The 21,997-nt window shown below is 42.5% G+C and overlaps 1 protein-coding gene across 1 annotated transcript in view; it reads right to left on the bottom strand.

The window, feature by feature from the left end:
- Positions 1 to 4,589: 4,589 nt before the first annotated feature.
- The window catches only part of LOC109896876 (insulin receptor substrate 2-B-like), a 30,797-nt gene continuing 13,389 nt past the window's right edge, over positions 4,590 to 21,997 (bottom strand). The window contains exon 2 of the mRNA XM_020491304.2: positions 4,590 to 9,420. Coding sequence (XP_020346893.1) covers positions 9,416 to 9,420 — 5 coding nt within the window. The 3' untranslated portion in view covers positions 4,590 to 9,415. The remainder of the gene's footprint in view (positions 9,421 to 21,997) is intronic.

Raw genomic sequence — 21,997 nt, 5'->3', positions numbered from 1 at the left:
CCAAGTCACAACAGGTGTTCTGTTGTTTTGGACTTGCGCTTCCTTGTATGAGTTCTGACGTTTCAGGCTCGCAAGGTAACTATTGTTCTTGGGACCGTGGGGTGTAGGGATTTGGGATGCAGTGTGTCAGTGTGCATAGCACCTTAATTGGGGAGAACGGGCTTGTGATAATGACTGGAGCGGAATCAGTGGAATGGTATCAAATTCATCGAACACATGGTTTCCAGATATTTGATGCCATTTAATTTGCTCTGCTGCCGGCTATTATTATGAGCCGTTTTCCCTACAGCAGCCTTCTGTGGTGCATAGCCCAGTCGCATGAGGCTCTGACAGTTCAGACTTCTCGGGTAAGTATTAGGGGAAAAGGTGGCTTCTGTAACCTCTTTTTGGAGCTGGTGTGTCATTCTAGCATGACAACTCATGTTCGAACTTGGCATATCAATCAACATCAATCACTGAGCGCCCATAACTGTACAGGCTAAGTAAGACTGGGTGGCTGGAGTGGCAGGTGGGACAAGAACTGCTCGTAGGTAGGCAATGTTGGGGAGCGACACCTTTGCTAGCACGAGAGGAATGCAGGAGTCATCCAGGTATACAGCACAAGTGGAAAACCCTGCCAGGTTTGAGCCAACACCGTGAATGACAGCAGGGTGTGTGTCCAAAGGGTATGAGAGTTGGTGCACGGGAAAATGGGCTGGAGTTGACCTACACCACTTTGCAAAATGGTTTGGTTTCTGACATCGTCGAAATGTCTGTCCACGAGCGGGGCAGTCAGGGGCACGTGAATTGTATCTATTGGAAACACGGTTGGCACACCGTTGACGCGCATGGGTTCTCAACAACTGCACTGAGGCACTCATGTCACTGTCTGAGTGACAGTTACAGTCTGAGCACTGAGACTGCTGCAAAGCTTGAACAGCACTGGAAGCATGTGCTTGTGCCTCAGAGATCTTAGTTGCACAGTGAGCTGCTGATTCCACTTGGGAAGCTATGGCTACAACTTTTGCTAAAGTCAGATCATCATCTTCAAGGTGAAGCCTCTCCCGCACGAATGAACTTGAGGTTCTTTCAATTAACTGGTCCCTGATCATTTCATCTCGAAGATGAAAACTCAAACTGACATGACTGTGCTAGCCCTTTACGATCGCTGACGTACTCGGTCACTGACTCACCCACTCGCCGTGAGCGATGCCCACAATATCTCTTCGTGAAATGTCCATCCAAAAGTTCAACAGCCGCATCATGTGTGATTCCCCAACCGTTTGGAAGATGTGCAGGCTCTCGGCGCCAAGACAGTGATGAATGGCCCTTTTTCTCTCAGGGCTAACCACATCCAGTCTGGTAGCTAGCATGTACTTCTCAAACGACAACTTCCATCTGTCCCATGGGATTGTTGGTTTGCCCGCATGAGGCAAGAACTGCTCCGGTGGAGGAAGGGATATTGCAGAAATACTTCCAAAAACACTTGTTCTCAGTTGAAGCGGGCGTTTATCTCAACGAGTAGCATCTCAAATGCAACGGAAATAGAACCACCAAATCACCTAGTCATTTCCAATGAAAAAACGAACTAAATACTGTCCAACCGATGATACGAATCATGGATGCTATACTAGACAATCAATGATGAACACAACACAACATGGTGGAACCTGTGTGTGCTTGAGCTGCCGTGATCTTGCTAGTTTGGTACCCTCTGAGCCGACTCGGGGCGTGATTGTATGTCCCCTTAGTATGTTATACCGACTGAAAGGGTATGTACAGTTATGAATAAAACTACTGTTCCCTGAAGGAGGGAATGAGGCATGACATATTTTGGCTATGCACCGCAAGGGTGCATGGGTTCGCTGAAGAGCGGTACTGAATTGAGGAAATAGATGCCAGCCCTGTTATTAGCTAGGAAGGCGGGGCTTCCGAGGGTGGGCTCGGCCTCCATTGGCACGTTGGGCTTGATTTCAGTTTGCTTCAGGCGAATAGGATTGGACGCTGAGACCCCATAGTATGTTATACCTCGTTCCCTTCTCCAGGGAACCATAGTTCCATTCATAACTGTACGTTATGTGAAATTTACCTTGTTTTGACAGTCAGGATGCTCTCTCTGTCTCTGAGGTGGAATTTGGGACTAACACTGGGTTAGTTTGAGAACAACAACAATTAAAGGGAATTATTCACAGACAGAGAGAGACAGAGAGAATCAAAGACAGTATCCCACTACTACTGTGCTCCGTCTGAAAACAGTGTTAGTACCAATTAGAATGTGTTTAGCTGTCTAGCATCAGTTTTGAATTTTAGATCATTATGAATAATATTGTATAGACAGATCGTAGATTCACACTCCTACTCTGCTTTGTGGACACAGGCGCTGGGGCCTCATTTATAAACGTTGCATATGTACAAAATATACCCCAGAACATGGGTGCGATTTTTTTTTAAATGAACGTGAAGTGAGAATGTGCTTAACTTCCCGCAAACTTTAGACCATGCATACGCAGTTTCTAGTGGTTGAAGTATTGCATTGCAAGCAGGCAAATAGCCTAGTATTTCAACCTGGTCTCAGAGCATTTCCTATGAATCTGTACACTCCATTTAGTATGTTATGTTACGTTTTGTATGGTATGCATTAATTTGTGGATGTCCAACATACATTTCTTATATGTTACAAATAGCAAACCGTATATGTTCCGAATTGCAATTCGTACAATATATTATGAATTTGCAGTACATATTCGTTACGAATTCCAATTTGTTGTGGCTAATGTTAGTTAGGCTAGCAGTGAGGGATGAAGGTTGAGTTAGGTAACCTTAACCATTTAACCTAACATGCTAAGTAGTTGCAAAGTAGCTAAAAAGTATTTTCTAAAATGCTGAAGTTGTCCATCATGAGATTCAAACATACAACCTTTTGGTTACTAGATGTTCACATTATACACCCACCCTCCTTTTGTTGTTGACAAACTCTTAAAGATCCACCCCTTTCTTTAAATTTTTGCCTAAAATGACATACCCAAATCTAACTGCCTGTAGCTCAGGCCCTGAAGCAAGGATATGCATATTATTGGTACCGTTTGAAAGGAATGTAGTAGAATATAACACAATAGATCTGGTAAAAGATAATACAAAGAAAAAAACAACCATTCTTTTGTATTATTTTTGTACTATCATCTTTGAAATGCAAGAGAAAGGCCATAATGGTATTATTCCAGCCCAGGTGCAATATTATTGTTGTTCACTAGATGGCAGCAGTGTATATGCAGTTTCAGACTGATCCAATGAACCATTGCATGTATTTTAAACATGTATCAAGACTGCCCAAATGTGCTTAATATGTTAATTAATAACTTTCATGTTCTAAATTATGCACTCTCAAACAATAGCATGGAATTATTTCACTGTAATAGTTACTGTAAATTGGACAGTGCAGTTTGATTAACAAGAATTTAAGCTTTGTATGAGACCATGCTGAGTATTTTGTGCATACGTATTCATTAAAAAAAAGTAAATATAAGATGCAATCATTTGCCGCTAGTGAGAAGAGAGAAGATAAACATGTTTGCATTCTAAAATGGTTCGAAATAAGCTTATATTTCCTATTTCATTTCCATGATCACCTTTTCTGACTGATGGTTTCCTACTTGCGAAGTACCCTACAGGCCTACAATGGCCCAGCTCTCATTTAATTGGACCCACGTTAGTGGTCAATCAATCAATTATTTCAAGTATTTTGCTTTATGCGATTTATTTTATATTTTTTTCAATGTGTCAATTAGTTATTTTTGTTTGCTCTTAATTTGGTTTGGTGCAATTGTGTTGCCAAAACCAGCTGGCTGCAGGGACTCTTTAGGTTACTCTCCTTGCAGGTTAGGGCTTTGTGCAGGAAGGTTTGGCCCCCCAAAAAATCTCAATATATTTGTACATGCAGTCTTTTCAGAAATGGCACATAGATATTTAGTGTGAAATGTGCACAACGGTTACAAGTTCAGTAGATCTAGACTTGATAGGATATCATGGGATTGCCAAAACAAACAAAGTTGTGTGACAGGTTAGGTGATAGTGTGGCCAAGTGGTCTAAAGGCGCTCCAGTCTCTTTGGGGGCGTGGGTTCGAATTCCACTGCTGTCAGGGTCCGCTTTTGATCATAGTAGACAACTAAACGGAACAGTTGGTAAACACTGGTATAAGTTGTTTGAGCCAAAAGGTAACTCGAGCCCTCAACTGTTAGAAGGTCAACATTTTATTTTAGAGAGGTGGTCCAACTATCAGTCAGTAGCTGTTGTTGGCCCGTTGCATTTTGGGTATAGACCTTTTGAAGCAGAGTCACTGTGCATTGGCCAAAGAGTCAACTTATGACATGTAGTACACAAATGGTTGGAATGGAGTCAATTGAATGGTATCAACCACATGGGAAACCGTGTTTGATACCATTCCAGCCATTATGAGCAATCCTCCTCAGCAGCCTTCACTGCTGTACTTGTACATCAACTCCGCTTACGCTCCAGAAACAGTAGATAAACTCTAGCCCCACGGGCCATTCTGGCTCAGACGAGGCTTACTAATACGTACACACACACAAATAATGAGGGACAGTTGAGGTGGTAGGATGTACATTAACACTTTTATTGCAATAGCTCTATTGAAAGCAAAAAAGTTGGATAAATAAACACTATGCTCCAAATTCCTCCACTATAGGACTTCACTCCACCCCCTGAAGTGAGAGAGAAAAGAAAGAGGCGCAATTAACATGAAAAAAATACTATCATATTTAAATAATTTCTCTTCTTTTTTGTTGTTTTAACACCTTTTTCCCCCCTTAAGGACATACGTTGCAGAGAAATATAATGCACATATGAGGATTAACACCTCCACCGTATGAAGAACTGTCTGTTCCATAAAGCTAAATGACAATGCCATTCAATTGTGAAAGAAAACACAGGTAGCAATGAAAATGACATGGTCATGGTTGCCATCAGATCAACAGCACTCAAACGGGTTATTATGTAATACTACACAGCAGCAAATAAAATAGTAAGTTACAAAAACATCAGGCAGAGGTCATTTTTTATTTTTCTGTTTTTTTTTTAATACAAAACTGCTAAGTGTCTACATCGTCATACTCTTGAAAACAAGTTTATCCCACTGTCTCCGTTTAGCTTAAAAATGATTTTAAACCCCGTCTTTAAGTGTTCAATCCAAAGTATCAACACAACACCCAAAAAACTATGGAGATTTAACTTCTGCTCTTTCTATGAAGTAGATAAACAAAAATAAAAATACTGTTGCACATTTATTTATGCAGTACCGTGTAGTTCCTCTGTAATATATTATGTAGTTATTAGAATTTCCCCCATTATTTCCTAAAAAGGGTTTGTTATTATTGTTTACTCAAAACTCTACGGCTCCGTTCCAACATCCACACTAGCATACTACTTAGTATGCACACTAGTAGAACACTACTGAGAATGCATGTCCAATACATCGAGAGTAAGAAGTGTGGGACCCGACCATATTGGCCTATAATATATCAACAGAACAAAGTAGAATCATCATGCACCAAATAGTACAGAACTGAACAAGGCTGATATGAGTATTGATAATCAAGCCTATTTTTTTATTTATTTAATTGATTAAGTAAGACTTCTTAAAATCACAGAAAGTCTTGCCAAATAAAGCTTTTGTATTGTTCAAATCTAATAGCTGAAAAGCGCTGCAGCGTAACCGAAATAAATAAATAAATCATAGCCTTTAAAACGTGTTCCAACCACAGAATTAGAATGATGAGGATTCTAGTTCTATGGTTTCAGCCTTGGGTAGGTATAGTGACGGTTCATTTTCCTTAACATACAGTAACAGCAGGTTCTGTGCACCGCAACAGTACCATATAAGACATTGGTTGTACCAAATGGGATCTGACGGGTTGTTGAAAGTTGGTTTTTGTTTTTTTGCTCGGGTGGGTGTCAACCTTTTCCACAGTCCATTATTCTGCACCAACAAATATATCATCATAATCATCTTTATACATTGGTTAACACACCGACAAGACGTACCATGATACTTTTGAGCCCTTCTAATCCCCCCCCCCCCCTTTCCTAACAAGCATCAAGCTCTTTCTTTTCTTCTCACTGACATTTTGGTTCAGTCATCATATCAAATGACTAAGGGATCTAGAAAAAGAAGGGAAAGAGGGGGAAGGAAGCGAGGGAATAAATCAGGCGAGCGAATAAAATGAACACTCCAGTCACGCAATCGATAGTGCCACTAACATCATCTCCCTCTGTCCCCCCCATTCCTCCCACCTACACCCATAGAGAGGGTTAACTATATAAAAGGCTGACAGAGATTGCACAGAAAAATACACAACAGTACTCTAGCAGAAGTCACTGCTTCCAGCCTTTCAGAAGGGAGACAGGAGGGTACATTTTTTTTAGGGATATATATATATATTTTTTTTTAAAGACATGGCACACGAGTCAAAATACTGAAATTAAAGAAAATTAAAGAGGAAAACCTACAGCAGTCTTTCAGTTAGGATGGTAAATTGATCACTCCTCTGTTAAATGGCGCACGGATTCCAAGCAACATATTAGACAACATATTTGACCTTACTTGTGCCTTACTGTCATATCCTGAAAACCTCTCTGAACTGGTTCTTGTGGATCCCAGTTTAGGCCGAGAATAGACCCTCACTCCCCTGCGATCTCTCCCTCACTTCAGCCAGCCTACATGCTTGGCAATGGGAGAGGTCCAGCGGTGCGTAACCAGGGAAGTTAGGGGCTGGCAGAGGTGTGTGTCCGTGTGTGTATGTTGCACCTTGGGGGGGGGGGGGGGGTAGAGTCAGGTTACTGGAACCCCTAACGTCACCCCAGCCCCGTGTGTCACCCAGCACACTTACTGTTGGATTAGTGGAGTCACTGTAACAGGGGGCATCGTGTGTGTGTGGTCAGTCACTGTAACAGGGGGCATCGTGTGTGTGTGGTCAGTCACTGCAACAGGGGGCATCGTGTGTGTGTGTGGTCAGTCACTGCAACAGGGGGCATCGTGTGTGTGTGTGGTCAGTCACTGCAACAGGGGGCATCGTGTGTGTGTGTGGTCAGTCACTGCAACAGGGGGCATCGTGTGTGTGTGTGTGGTCAGTCACTGTAACAGGGGGCATCGTGTGTGTGTGGTCAGTCACTGCAACAGGGGGCATCGTGTGTGTGTGTGGTCAGTCACTGCAACAGGGGGCATCGTGTGTGTGTGTGGTCAGTCACTGCAACAGGGGGCATCGTGTGTGTGTGTGTGGTCAGTCACTGTAACAGGGGGCATCGTGTGTGTGTGGTCAGTCACTGCAACAGGGGGCATCGTGTGTGTGTGTGTGGTCAGTCACTGCAACAGGGGGCATCGTGTGTGTGTGTGGTCAGTCACTGCAACAGGGGGCATCGTGTGTGTGTGTGGTCAGTCACTGCAACAGGGGGCATCGTGTGTGTGTGTGGTCAGTCACTGCAACAGGGGGCATCGTGTGTGTGTGGTCAGTCACTGTAACCAGGGCCGTAACTGCATGAGGACACAGCGGTCCTGTATTCTCATTTTCTTTCTATTAAAAATAATCTATTATGGGTCAACATCTGAATATTGCTTTCAGCATTGATCAAAGCTCAGAACACTTACATTCTTGATCTGGCTGTTTTTAAATCACGCCAGCTTCTTTGCGTACGAGTGGAATCAGGAACAGTGGTTTGTTCGCTATGTTCGCCTGCGTCCCCCTGGATTTGCCTCCCCGGATTTTCTTTTTTAGCAGCACATTCACCACGCTCTCAAACGGCTAACTTTGCCCTCTTGTGGCACAGGCCGAGGGCCAGCTAGAAGGATGAAGCTAATGTTAAACGAAGCCGAACTCAACAGGAGCAAAAAAAAAAAGTTAAATAACTTTGCTTTACAGAGAGTAGGCTACTGAAAGACAGTGATGTGGCACTCAAGTGTTAAGGTTGAGGCAGGCTGCAATGGAAGCAGAGAAGGAGTGGTTCCCAAACTTGGGTCTGGGCCCCCCTGAGAAAATCTGTACTAATCTTTTAAACAGGTTAGGAACTTAAAATATGTTTCAATATGAACATCTCCACATGGCCCATCTTCCCTACAGGCCTAGGCAGACATTACATTCAAATCGAAATGCAAACAATACAGTACACTAAAAATGACATACATTTTCATTTATATTGGTAACTGTTTACCCCTGGAGTTTATAGTTTACCCATTACCCACTACATCACTGATATCAATACAGAATCATAATATTCTAATAATTCATGTGCATGTGATAAACGATCTGTGTGCTTCTTTGATGTGTTTGTGCAGAGCTTGATTAGTAATGCCTAGGGATACAAACGTTAATGCTATGTAATTTGAGAAAAGAGAAGTAAAAATGTGATTTTCTGCAATTCATCATTACAACTGACTCAACAGTTGCCGATGCTATGTGTCAGTTTGAATCGTTCCTCCTATTTCACCCCCCCTTTCAGGGATATAACATTACAATTGTATAGCTAATATACGTTTGTAGATCGACTGAGGTGAATGAATGAACCTACAGCAGCCACGGTGATAATGGCGGTGGTCATTTTTGCTTGTTTTGCTGTTCTACAAATAGCTTTTTTTGAATTGTACAGAAATGCAGTAAATGAGCTTCAACGCCCACCCCCTCAAAAAAAATCCGGACCTCACAAAAACCTTGGTTACGGCCCTGACTGTAGCCTAAATAGCACAGACAAGTGAAAGTGTGTATGTGTATATATCTCCATACATCTGTGAGCCAGACCTGTGCTAATAAGGCCCTTGAGTGGAAATAAAGTACTTGCGTCTTTTATGGAAAATATTGGGACTATCGTCGAGTCCAGTACCCTTTTCTGCGAATAGAAAAATACTAAATAAACCATGTCAGGATAACAAATGCACTATGTGGCTTTAAATACATGTAGCAGTTTCTCAGTGAGAAGATGAGTAAACTCTAAGATAAGAGTAATACTTTAGAGTAAACTCTACTGACCAGTCTCAACCCAGTCTAAGAGTTGTATTATTATTTGGCTATTATTAACTTACAGCGATACCATGTTTGAGCAAAGCTCCCTTTTTGTGCTGTAGATCAGAAATGTTTTTATATCTAAAGTCCTTTAACGACAAGAGAGAGCAGCCTCCAAACCAGCCACTGACAAAACAAAAACCAAAAAAAGTATATATATATATATATATATATATATATGTGTGTGTAAAAAGACTAAAATGCGAGCGCCTTCAGTCTTCATCTTTCTGCCGTCTTCGTGGTGTTGTGGTTCAAAGGGGGCATGACCTAGTGAGCCACCATGGGGTCGAGGTTGAAGGGTGGCGGTGGAGGGATTTAGTTAGAGGGGTACACCACAGAAACCCCATCTCAGATCAGATCCCTCCATCCAGCTTCATTCTGTAGAGAGAGAGAGAGAGAGAGCGCATCAGTTAACTTCAGCAAAAAAAGTTGAAAAAGAAGCATGTCCCTTCGTGGTCCACACACATTCTGGCAGTGGATTAGGCTGGGCTCTGGCTGCGCATATCCCCTGTATCTAAAGCGTGTGCGTATATTTCCCCCTGTGTGCGTGCGTGCCTGCGTGTTTTAAGGCTGGCCCCAGTTGACCCTGAGCAGGGCTTTGATAGGGGCTTTGTCCTGTTATAACAATGGCTGCTGGGTCACAATACAGTTGCTTTGAGAGAGGGCTTCAGCTGTGGACGGGCTGGAGCGACAGGAATGCTGGCTAACGCTTTCTGTCTGTTAGGGGGGGGATGGAGAAAGAAGTGGGAGGAGATGGGGACACAGAAAGAGCGAGAGAGGAAGGGAAGGAGAGATGGGGGAAACTATAGATGGAGAGAGGAGAGAGAGAGATGGAGAGAGGTCTTAAGGATCCTTTTACAGCAGTTTACTTAGACCATAACAATATGCTCAGGCTCCAACCACTGCTGGACACTACTGTACAACAGCCTCAACTGACCCCCTTTGGCAATGAAGACCCTTATCTACTTCCGCCGAGTCCGATGAACTTGTCGACACCCATTTGTAAGTCGCTGCGTACAGTATGAAGGAAACAAGATGTCATTTCGCAACTCAGTGCTCATTAGGATTAGAGTAATGACAAAGTCTACATGCTAGCTGTTCCCATAGACTTTGTCATTGCACAGTTGCTAACTAGTGTAAAAGCTAGAGAGCATACTTCCTTTTTAAGTTGCAAGCAGACATACAAATGGTATCCACGAGTTCATCTGACTCTGGGGAAGTAGATAAAGAGCTTCATTGCCAAAATCCCAAACTATTCCTTTAACAAACAAAATACTAAGTCTTAAATCTACTTAGCTCAACTTTGAATTAATTTAACCGTTAACTAGGAAAGCCAGTTAAGAACAAATTGTGATTGACAATGACAGCCTACCAAAAAGGAAAATGGGGGCCTGGGATTAAAAATAAAGACAATATATAGGACAAAACACACATCACAACGAGAGAAAACACTACTACATAGCAAGGCAGCAACACATAACACAGCATGGTAGCAGCACAAAACATGGTTCAAACATGATTGGGCACAGACAGCACAAAGGGCAAGAAGGTAGAGACAACAATACATCACACAAAGCAGCCACAACTCTTAGTAAGAGCGTCCATGATTGAGACTTTGAATGAAGAGATAAAGCTGAGATAAAACTCCAGTTTGAGTGTTTGTTGCAGCTCGTTCCAGTCGCGAGCTGCAGCGAACTGAAAAGACTAACGACCCAGGGATGTGTGTTTAGGGACCTCTAAAAGAATGTGACCGGCAGAACAGGTGTTGTATGTGGAGGATGAGGGCTGCAGTATATATCTCAGATAGGGGTGAGTGAGGCTAAGAGGGTTTTATAAATATGCATCAACCAGTGGGTTTTGCGACGGGTATACAGCGATGATCAGTTTACAGAGTATTGAGTGCAGTCATGGTCCTATAAGGTGCATTAGTTGCAAATAACATCTAGCCGCTCCAGAGCACCATTACCTGCCGATCTATAAATTAAGTCCCTAATCTAGCATGGGAGGGATGGTCATCTGAATCCGGGTTAATTTGGCAGCTGGGGTTAAAGAGAAGCGATTACGATAGAGGAAACCAAGTCTAGATTTAACTTAAGCCTGCAGCTTTGATATGTGCTGAGAGAAGGACAGTGTACCACCTTCTAGTCATACTCCCAAGTACTTGTATGAGGTGACTACTTCAAGCTCAAACCCTCAGGAGGTAGTAATCACACCGGTGGGGAGAGGGGCATTCTTCTTACCAGACCACAACCTTGTTCTGAACACCTCCAAATAAGTTCAAGGGTAGAGAAAGCTTGGACACTAAGAAAGCTTTGTTGTAGAGAATTTAACACAAAATCCAGGGAGGGGCCAGCTGAGTATAATAATATCATCTGCATATAAATGGATGAGAGCTTTCTACTGCCTTAGCTGTTGTTGATTTAAATTGAGAAGACGTGGGGCCTAGGATCGAGCCTTGGGGTACTCCCTTGGTGACAGACAGTGGCTGAGACAGCAGATTTTCTGACTTTATACACTGCACTCTGAGGCAGTTAGCAAACCAGCCCAAAGACCCCTCAGGAGACACCAATACTCACAAGAATGGAATGGTCTACTGTATCAAAAGCTTTGGCCAAGTCAATAAAAAATAGCAGCATAATATTGCTTAGAATCAAGGGCAATGGTGATATCATTGAGGACCTTTAAGGTTGCAGTGACACATCCATAACCTGTGCAGAAACCAGATTGCATACCCGAGAGAATACTAGAAATCAAGAATGCCAGTCAGTTGATTATTGACAAGTTTTTCCAACACTTTCGATAAACAGGTCAAAATAGAAATGGGCCTATAACAGTCAGGATTAGAGGTCGACTGATTATGATTTTTCAAAACCGATACAGATTGGAGGACCAAAAAAAGCCGATAAATTTATTCTAAAAAATAAATAATATATATAATGACAATTACAACAATACTGAATGAACTTATTTTAACTTATAAGTAAATAAAATCTATTTAGTCAAATAAATAATGAAACATTTAAATAATGCAAAAACAGTGTTGGAGAAGAAAGTAAAAGTGCAATATGTGCCATGTAAAAAAGCTAACGTATAAGTTCCTTGCTCAGAACATGAGAACATATGAAAGCTGGTGGTTCAATATTCCCGGTGGTTCAATATTCCCAGTTCCTCAATATTCCCGGTTAAGACGTTTTAGGTTATTGTTTTAGGTTATGTATTGCCAGCACCATTGCTAAGAGCTGCTGGCAAACGCAGTGAAGTGCTGTTTGGATGAATGCTTACGAGCCTGCTGCTGCCTACCACCGCTCAGTCAGACTGCTCTATCAAATCATAGACTTTATTATAATAAACACAGAAATACAAAACATAGGTCATTAATATGGTCAACAAAACATTTATTATTTCAGTGAAATACGGAACCGTTACGCATTTTTTCGAATGGCTGGCAACCCCAAATCTTGCTGTTACATTGCACAACATTCAATGTTATGTCATAATTAAGTAAAATTCTGGCAAATTAGTTCAATGAGCCAAGCGGCCCAAACTGTTGCATATACCCCGACTCTGCTTGCACTGAACGCAAGAGAAGTGACAATTTCCCAAGTTAAAATAAATTAATGTTAGCAGGCAATATTAACTAAATATGCAGATTAAAAAAATATTCTGTGTATTGATTTTAAGGCATTGATGTTTATGGTTAGGTACATTTGTGCAAAGATTGTGCTTTTTCAGCAATGCGCTTTTGCTAAATCACCCGTTTGGCAAAGTTGAAGTAGGCTGTGATTCGATAAATTAACAGACACCACATTGATTATATGCAACGCAGGACAAGCTAGTTAACCTAGTAATATCAACCATATGTAGTTAACTAGTGATTGAGAAGATTTGTTTTTTTCGAAGATCTGTTTAATGCTAGCTAGCAACTTACCTCAGCTCCATACAGCCACAAGGTCCTTTTGACCCGGACTCAAGTAACAGGTGGTCAGCCCACCACACAGTTTCCTCGTGGATTGCAATGTAATCGGCCATAATCGGGCATCCAAAAAGGCTGATTACCGGCTGTTATGAAAACTTGAAATTCAGACTTAGTGTAAGGGGCCAGGAGAGAGCTTAGGGCAGGTAGGGTACAGGCTGGTGCTGATGGAGGACGATAGTACCCAGCAACAGTCAACAAAGAGCTATTTGAAAGTTTTATGCTTAAAACCAGCAAATCAAATTGTTTGGGGGGAGAGGACAGGGAGAGCTCTGCAGTGCCGAGTTATGACATCTGCATGTGCATCAGATGGCAACAAGATCATATTGTACAGCATTTCCATCAGGTAACATGAATACAATGCCGGCGAGAGGTGGTTAGAATAGGATGGGAGGTCAATAGTCTGTAACCAAAATAGAGAGTCAGAGTCCCGAGTGTGGGAACAGTCTGTCCCACGGTTGGGTAAAGAAAGTTTGCTGACTGCAAAGTATGCAGGAGTTATGAGGCAAATAGCAAAATGCACAAGAAATGCATTTCATCTTTAAGGACTTGGGGCTAGCCATTGTAAGTTCAGAGTCACTCGCCCCAACAGTGCGCGGCTGCTGGAGGCGAGCGGTAGCTCAGGAGAGAGGGGTGAGTGTGGTCGGGGTACCTTTACCAGACGGGGAGACAAGCCAGGGCAGACTGAACAGATCGCCGGGTGGAATCCAAGTAGCAGTGCAGCAGGCAACAGAAGTAGGTGTCACACCCACTTGGGAGAAGCTTTTATTTCTGGAGGCAGATTTCTTGTAGAAAATGCCAGTGAATGGTCTTTGAACAGCAGGAGAGGGATTCAGAGGATGCTTCAAACACTCCTGCCACGTTTGACTTGTACAGTGTGTACGTGCACACACACACACACACCTCCTAATGTTAGCCCCATCACTAAAGGCTTTTAAAACGTCAAATGGCCACCAACACTACTGTCCCAGGATAAGCAAAGAAGACAGACTGCTGGACTGAAAAGGAAGGATAAAGAGTGTGAAAGAGGGAGCGAGATTGACCTGAGAATACTGCTGATGCCGGAAGGAGGAGGAAGAGAAGGAATTAACCTAGCTACATTGGAGACTAATTAATCCCACTTGAAAACCAATTAGATTACTCGGCTTCACCACCCTTCCTTCTCTTCCTCCCACTCAGTTTGCTCTTCTATCTCCCCCCCCTTCTTCCGACCAGCTCTAGTTTAAGAACTTTAGGTCAGTTCCATCCAACGGGTCAAGTCCAATAGATAAATGCCATAATTAAACGATGGGAGTCGAAACAGGCTTAGTGGTAATGCCATTCACCCATGTCAACACGGTCTCTCACACATTTGTATTATACGTTTTTGAGTTACATAGTACAGGTAAAAACAAAAACGTGTACTGTGTCTAGTCGGAGCGACCAGGCTGCCCATGTGGCTTCCCAACACTCAGTACCTTGCCTCCCCCTCATCTCCTCTGAAATGGGGAGTGCAATCCTTCCACTTGGCCTAAGGATCTGTGTGTGTGTGTGTGTCCTTAAAGGTCTGTCACTCCATCTCAGACACAACCATGTCAAGGTGGTCATGGCCAAATGCCAGGTGATAGATAATGGGTGAGGAAGTGGCACACACACAAAAGGTTACATTTATAAAAATACAAAAAAGATAAAATAATAAGAAACCAGAGTGTGCTTCTAGGGTACCAGATTTCCCTTGGTAAAAAAGAAAACAAAGCACACAAAAAAAATATGGTCCTTTAAAGCCTACTTTTGGAAAATATTGTGTGCTATTATATCTTGCAAAATAAACTAAATGCGACTCTGGGCGAAAACATAAGGCAGTTTTTTCCCCTAACATTAGGACCGTTTTCCTCAAGAAATTCAGTCCACTTCATGATTTGCTTCCTAGTATTGCGATACTGGTATCGTGACAACACTATCCTAGAACGCACACACAGGAAAATGTGGCGCCGGACATCTGACCAGCAGCACATTCATTTACCTGTACATTTGAGAAATTTACCAGACCCATATTCAGTGGGTGCGTAACCTGATTAGGGTGTCTGGCAACGGTGCTCAGAATGACAGAAATCACATTTCGATTATGGTAATTCAAAAGGAACAGAACAGGCAAGTGAAATTTCACATCAAATTTTATTTGTCACATTTGAAGAATACAACAGGTGTAGGTAGACCTTACCGTGAAATGCTTACTCACAAGCCCTTAACTTAATTTATTGAACTGCCTTGTTGATTAAGAAAATATTTACTAAATAAAGTAATTTGAAAATCTAATCAAATTACATAACAGTAACAAGGCTATATATGGTACCTGTACAGAGTCAATGTGTGTGGGTACCAGTTGGTCATGGTAGTTTGTACATTGGGTTGGGGAAAAGTGACTATGCATTGATAAACAGCGAGTAGCAGCAGTGTAAAAACATGGGGGGGGAGGGGTCTGTCATGGTCTGGGGTGTCTCAGCATCATCGGACTGAGCTTGTTGTCATTGCAGGCAATCTCAACGCTGTGCAATACAGGGAAGACATCCTCCTCCCTCATGTGATACCCTTCCTGCAGGCTCATCCTGACATGACCCTCCAGCATGACAATGCCACCAGCCATACTGCTTGTTCTGTGCGTGATTTCCTGCAAGACAGGAACATCAGTGTTCTGCCATGGCCAGCGAAGAGCCCGGATCTCAATCCCATTGAGCAAGACTGGGACCTGTTGGATCGGAGGGTGAGGGCTAGGGCCATTCCCCCCAGAAATGTCTGGGAACTTGCAGGTGCCTTGGTGGAAGAGTGGGGTAACATCTCACAGCAAGAACTGGCAAATCGGGTGCAGTCCATGAGGAGGAGAACCACTGCAGCCACCAGCTACTGACTGTTACTTTTGATGTTGACCCCCTTTGTTCGGGACACATTCAATTACTGTTAGTCACACGTCTGTGGAACTTGTTCAGTTTATGTCTCAGTTGTTGAACCTTATGTTCAATACAAATATTTACACGTTAAGTTTGCTGAAAGAAAACACAGTTGACAGTGAGAGGACGTTTCTTTTTTTTGCTGAGTTTAGGTCCTGGATGGGAGGAAGCTTGGCACCAGTGAAGTATTAGCCCGTACACACTACCCTCTGTAGCGCCTTAGATGCCGAGCAGTTGCCATACCAGGCGGTGATGCAACCGTCAGGATGCTCTTGATAGTGTAGCTGTAGAACTTTGAGGCTCTGGTGACACATGCCAAATCTTTTCAGTCTCCTGAGGGGGAAAATATATGTTGTTGTGCCTTCTTCACGACTGTCTTGGTGTATTTGGACCATGATAGCTCGTTGGTGATGTGGATACCAAGGAACTTGAAAGTCTAAACACATTCCACTACAGCCCCATCGATGTTAATAGGGGTCGTTCGGCCCTTTTCCTGTAGTCCACAATCATCTCTTTTGTCTTGCTCACATTGAGGGAGAGGTTGTTGTCCTGGCACCACACAGCCAGGTCTCTAACTTCCTCCCCCTATAGGCTGTCTCGTCTCTGATCAGGCCAACCACTGTTGTGTCGTCAGCAAACTTGGTGGTGTTGGGAGTCATGCTTGGCCAAGCAGTCGTGGGTGAACAGGGAGTACAGGTGGGGACTAAGCACGCACCTTATGCCCCTGTGTTGAGGATCAGCGTGCCACATGTGTTGTTGCCTACCCTTGCCACCTGGGGGTGGCCCGTCAGGAAGTCCAGAATCCAGTTGCAGAGGGAGTTGTTTAGTTCCAGGGTCCTTAGCTTAGTGATGAGCTTTGTGGGCACTATGGTGTTGAACGCTGAGCTGTAGTCAATGAACAGCATTCTCACATAGGTTGTCCACGTGTGGAATGCCATTGCGTACTCTGTTACAAGACAAGTAACAGACCGCAAATTCACTAGCCTACGTCAATCTACTATCCACCATAGTAGAAAAGTACATTTTCCTCATCTATGGCCATAATATTGGGTCAAATTACATCCATTAGACTTATGATTCATTATAGCTAAATCAATTACTGTATTAAATGAATAGTTAAGTTCCAAAACAACAAAAACACTAATTTCTGAAGCTTATACTTTGGAATAGTCTACACACCATAAATATACAATGAATTCTACACAGCCTACTATGATTCCCAGGGTGCAATGCTTCAGCTGGCTACTGCAAACAAGCCCAGCCAAACACGAACTTTAGTCTAAATATATTGCTGTCGTTGCTATGTTACGAGTACATTTCACATTACTTTCAGGTTGTAATGTCATTGTCACTCAAATCATTTGAATTTAGTTGCTAGTAGAATAACGTTACAATGCAAATGTGTGTAAAATAGTTTTTAAAATGTAATTTTGCAACTATACCCTTGCACTGCATGGTTTGGGAACACATTCTTAGTTGTTTTGGTGGGCTGGTCCTCATCTGCTCTGTAAGCAAAACATTCCCATAGTTTGCTTCTGGAGCTACTTTTGTGGAGGTATGATGTTTTCGTTAGAAGCATTCTCTCCCCTCCCGCTTTCCTCTCAAAAGTGGCTTGCTTTGTGTGAACTGCATGCGCAAGTAGCCTGGCTCGCTTTCTAGTGTCCCCTTGAGGAGATTCAGACAAATTACTAGACAGACTGGATGCTCTCTAATCTAATCTGTATGATGTGAGACAAATTTGACAGAAGTACCAAAAGTAACAAATTCCAGTACAGAACTGTTCCATGTTCTAGTATCAAAAAAGTACTGACGTTTCAGTATACGGTGCAGCAATACTAGGGACACTGAACAATTAAATTATAGTGAACAAATATGTGCGCAGTGAGCACACTACGATCTTACGAACAGCATTAGCCAACTTCTACTGTCCTTCTATGGTCATACAAACAGCACTAAGCTTTGGCGTTGAGGGGGATTTTTACACTCAAGGCACATGATTACTCAACCAAATTCATATTAGTCACCTCACATCCTCCTCCTAAGTGGATAGGAGGGAACGTTTACTTTCCAGCAAGGCCTATTAGTCAGTCATCTAACATCCCAGAGAAAACACTTAGCACAGCACACGGGTTTCCGTTGGCCAAAAGTCGGCAATTACAGCCGATTAATTTATTTGAATTTTTTTAAAGCCTGCCAAATTGACCAGCATAACATTTTTGTAAAATAACACTTTATGAATTGATTGAAATAGCAGTCATTATAAATACATTTGACAGTCACGTTTATCAGTATATTAGGTTCATTTGCATAATTTAGTGGAATTAAATTGGCATCTGTATTCATGTTATTTATTGGATAAATAACGACTATCACACAAGCACAGCATCCTCTGCTGGTTTCTGCTGGAGTAAAACATGTGTTTTTATAAGCCCATTCATTGCGCGCAACAATTCTAAAATGTTAACAGTTTTGGTGCATGTTTAAAAACTATTTTTTATATATCAACTGATAATTGAAGCACACCTCCCATTCACCAGTCAAGTGCAGGCAACAGTAGGCTCTTTACAATGTGAGCCAGTGTGCTATTTTAAAACCTACTTCATCGTTTGAAACCTGAATGTTTTACTTCATATTATGAGGCATGTCTTACCTTGCTTCAAAGTAGCATACAGGTAAAAATCTGACCATAGAAACGCGGAGGCAATTATTTTTCAATTCAATTTCTCCTGCAATTTTTACCGATCTGTGTGCCAGTTACGATTGCCATATGCTCATTTTCGTGGAACAGTTTCATCTCAATAAAGTTTTCAAAATCAGTCACGTGGTTATTACAAAATTCTGAATTCAAATGATAAAAAATCTAAAAGTTGAAATTTAACTAATGCGAGAGCACCAGCCTCTGCCATATGGACACATTGATGATACATGTGATCTACTGGCAGCTAAAGAAATTAGTGCATGGAACTAGAGATAGGCCTACTGCTGCATTGGCCCATAGGCTATAACTTTTATTGTCAACTAAGTAAAAATACATAAAACCGAAAGTCAAAAATGATAAGATCCAGTACTTTCAAATCGCATTCATCTCTATACTGAGCCTGTCAAGACAGAGAACGGAGGTTGAGCTATTGCAACAATGTTTCAAATCAAACAACTGGGTCTGGCCTGAAGCTTTCCACTAGCGATCTTGCAATATTGTATCAACTAGCCTATTCTGGGCTATCAGACAACGGTTTGTGCCCAAAGGAAAATAGTAGTTCTTTCACACAGAGGCTTGGTGATTATCAGGAGAGAGATTGTTGTAAAGATTTTTCAAAATAGGCCTACTGCGAGGAACTATTATCATTCGTAATGGATGTATAAAAAAACAAAACCGACTTTGTCTGACTATGTGAGGTGAAGAAAGAAAATCACTGAGAAGATCAGCTTATTAGTTGTGGATGTGTTGAGTTAAGACAATCCGAAATCCCCAAATGGGCACTTTCTTATATTTGCCCACAGAAGGCCAGGTACTTCTATGCACGCTCAGGCATGCGTGCACGCTCAGGCATGCGTGCACGCTCAGGCATGCGTGCACGCTCAGGCATGCGTGCACGCTCAGGCATGCGTGCACGCTCAGGCATGCGTGCACGCTCAGGCATGCGTGCACGCTCAGGCATGCGTGCACGCTCAGGCATGCGTGCACGCTCAGGCATGCGTGCACGCTCAGGCATGCGTGCACGCTCAGGCATGCGTGCACGCTCAGGCATGCGTGCACGCTCCGTTAACATCAACAGAACAGAGAAACCAGACACTTGCTCAAAACTAAATATTTTTAAAAAGCTACATTTTTGTTTCCGCACAAGTGTAACAGGTTGTGAACTGTAAATAATACGGGCAGTGAAATAATGTAACGGTGATTAACCCTTTGACACGTACGAACACACGGGTGGGCTCATTCTACAGTGATCAAACCGGTGTGATTAGAACGGCCAGTTACGATTGACGCAGCGTTAGACCTGGACACATTTTTGCACAAACACATTCTTTACAAAGCTGTCCTCAATGTGAGCAGTTCATTTTTGGGATGCAATGCTAAGACATCCATAGAAGTAGCGCCAGCATACCAATTCTCATCCACACCAGAAGATGTAGGCTACATTGGTCGTAATGAACTCTCAGCTGACAAACCATAATATGAATTAGAAATGACTATTTACAATTCATCACAACACAGGTGACCTCACCAGTGATAGAATTTAGTAAAACACTTTCTAAAAATCAAAAGTAATCCGACGATAGGTAGTTTGTGCAAGCAGCCATGTTTTGTTTTTTCTCATCAACCAAAGATGAACAGTTACAAGAGTTGGGTCTGTTTGCAGTATGTATATTGAAGGGGGTGTGTCATCTACCATCATTCACTTCCCGGAAGTTTACCCGAAAGACGAGTGAACAATCCCTTCACCTCGTTTTGTTATAATATCTTTGGTCTGACAGACGTTTGCATTCTGGTTGTCACGTAATTGTATGATGTCAACAAACATGGCACCACAAAACTGGCAATTAGCTTAGCATTAACTCAGTAAAAAAACAAAAACATTCAAAACATGTTATGCAGAAACTGTAATGATAACATAATAAGGCACTGTGATAGGAATGAAAATTATTAGTAGTAGTGAAGGCAATGCGGGGGGCCACCTGGGGAAATGTGCCAGGGAGAAAAGAAAAAAAAAAAGTTTGCGCTTGGGCTGCTCAGTAATGCCGCAAACGTGAAAAATGTCCGCAACAGTAAAATGGGATACTTCTATTATTTAACTAGGCACACCAATTCAAAACTGATGTTCAAAAATAGAACGTCAAACATGTTCACATAGAGTTAATCAGGCTGTTGATTGTGGCCTGTAGAATGTTGTTCCACTCGTCAATGGCTGCGCAAAGTTGCTGGATATTGGCGGGAATTGGAACACGTCGATTCAGAACACCCCAAACATGCTCAATGGATGGCATGTCTGGTGAGTATGCAGGCCATGGAAGAACTGGGACATTTTTAGCTTCCTGGAATTGTGTACAGATCCTTGCGACATGGGAGCCGTGCATTAGCATGCTGAAACATGAGGTGATGGTGGCGGATGAACGGCACGACAATGGGCCTCAGGACCTCTTCACTGTATCTCTGGGCATTCAAAATTCCCATTGATAAAATGCAATTGTGTTTGTTGTCCATAGCTTATGCCTGCCCATACCATAACCCCACCACATGGCATTCTGTTCACAACGTTGACATCAGCAAATCACTCGCCCACACAACTCCATACGTGTGGTATGCGGTCGTGATCCCGGATGGATGCACTTCCAGGGTGTACAAAAATGTGTGTGCAAAATCTTAGAGAAATTAGCTTTTTGTGCATAACATTTCTGGGATATTTTATTTCAGCTCAACAAACATGGGATTAAAACTTTACATGTTCCGTTTATATTTTTGTCAGTGTAAATTGAAACATAGCCTATAGATAATTAGCAGGCTGCATGCCTTCGTCTGAGGTCAGCGTGGGTTGCACAGCTATTTTCACCTTCCAACAGGACAACACTTACCACACAGCCAAGACAACGCAGGAGTGGCTTTGGGACAAGTCTCTGAATGTCCTTGAGTGGCCCAGCCAGTGCCCAGACTTTAACCCGATCAAACATCTCTGGAGTGACACTCCTCATTTAACCTAACAGAGCTTTAGAGGATCTGCAAAGGGGAGAAAATCTCCAAATACAGCTGTGCCAAACGTGTAGCGTCATACCCAAGAAGACTCAAGGCTGTAATCGCTGCCAAAATGTTCTTCAACAAAAAAAGTACTTGAGTTAAGGGTCTGAATACTTACGTAAATGTGATATTTAAACTGCTTTTGCTTTGTCATTATGGTATTTGTGTGTAGATGGAGGGTGGTAAAAAAAACAACATGTAATCCATTTAAGATTAAATCTGTAAATTAACTAAATGTGGACAAAGTCAAGGGGTCTGAATACTTTCTGGATGCACTGTACGTCAGCGGAGGCTGCTGCAGGTAGGACGGCTCATAATAAATGGCTG

Source organism: Oncorhynchus kisutch, linkage group LG9 (assembly GCF_002021735.2).
Source record: "Oncorhynchus kisutch isolate 150728-3 linkage group LG9, Okis_V2, whole genome shotgun sequence".
Lineage (NCBI taxonomy): Eukaryota > Metazoa > Chordata > Actinopteri > Salmoniformes > Salmonidae > Oncorhynchus > Oncorhynchus kisutch.
This window is presented reverse-complemented; position numbering and strand designations above follow the sequence as displayed.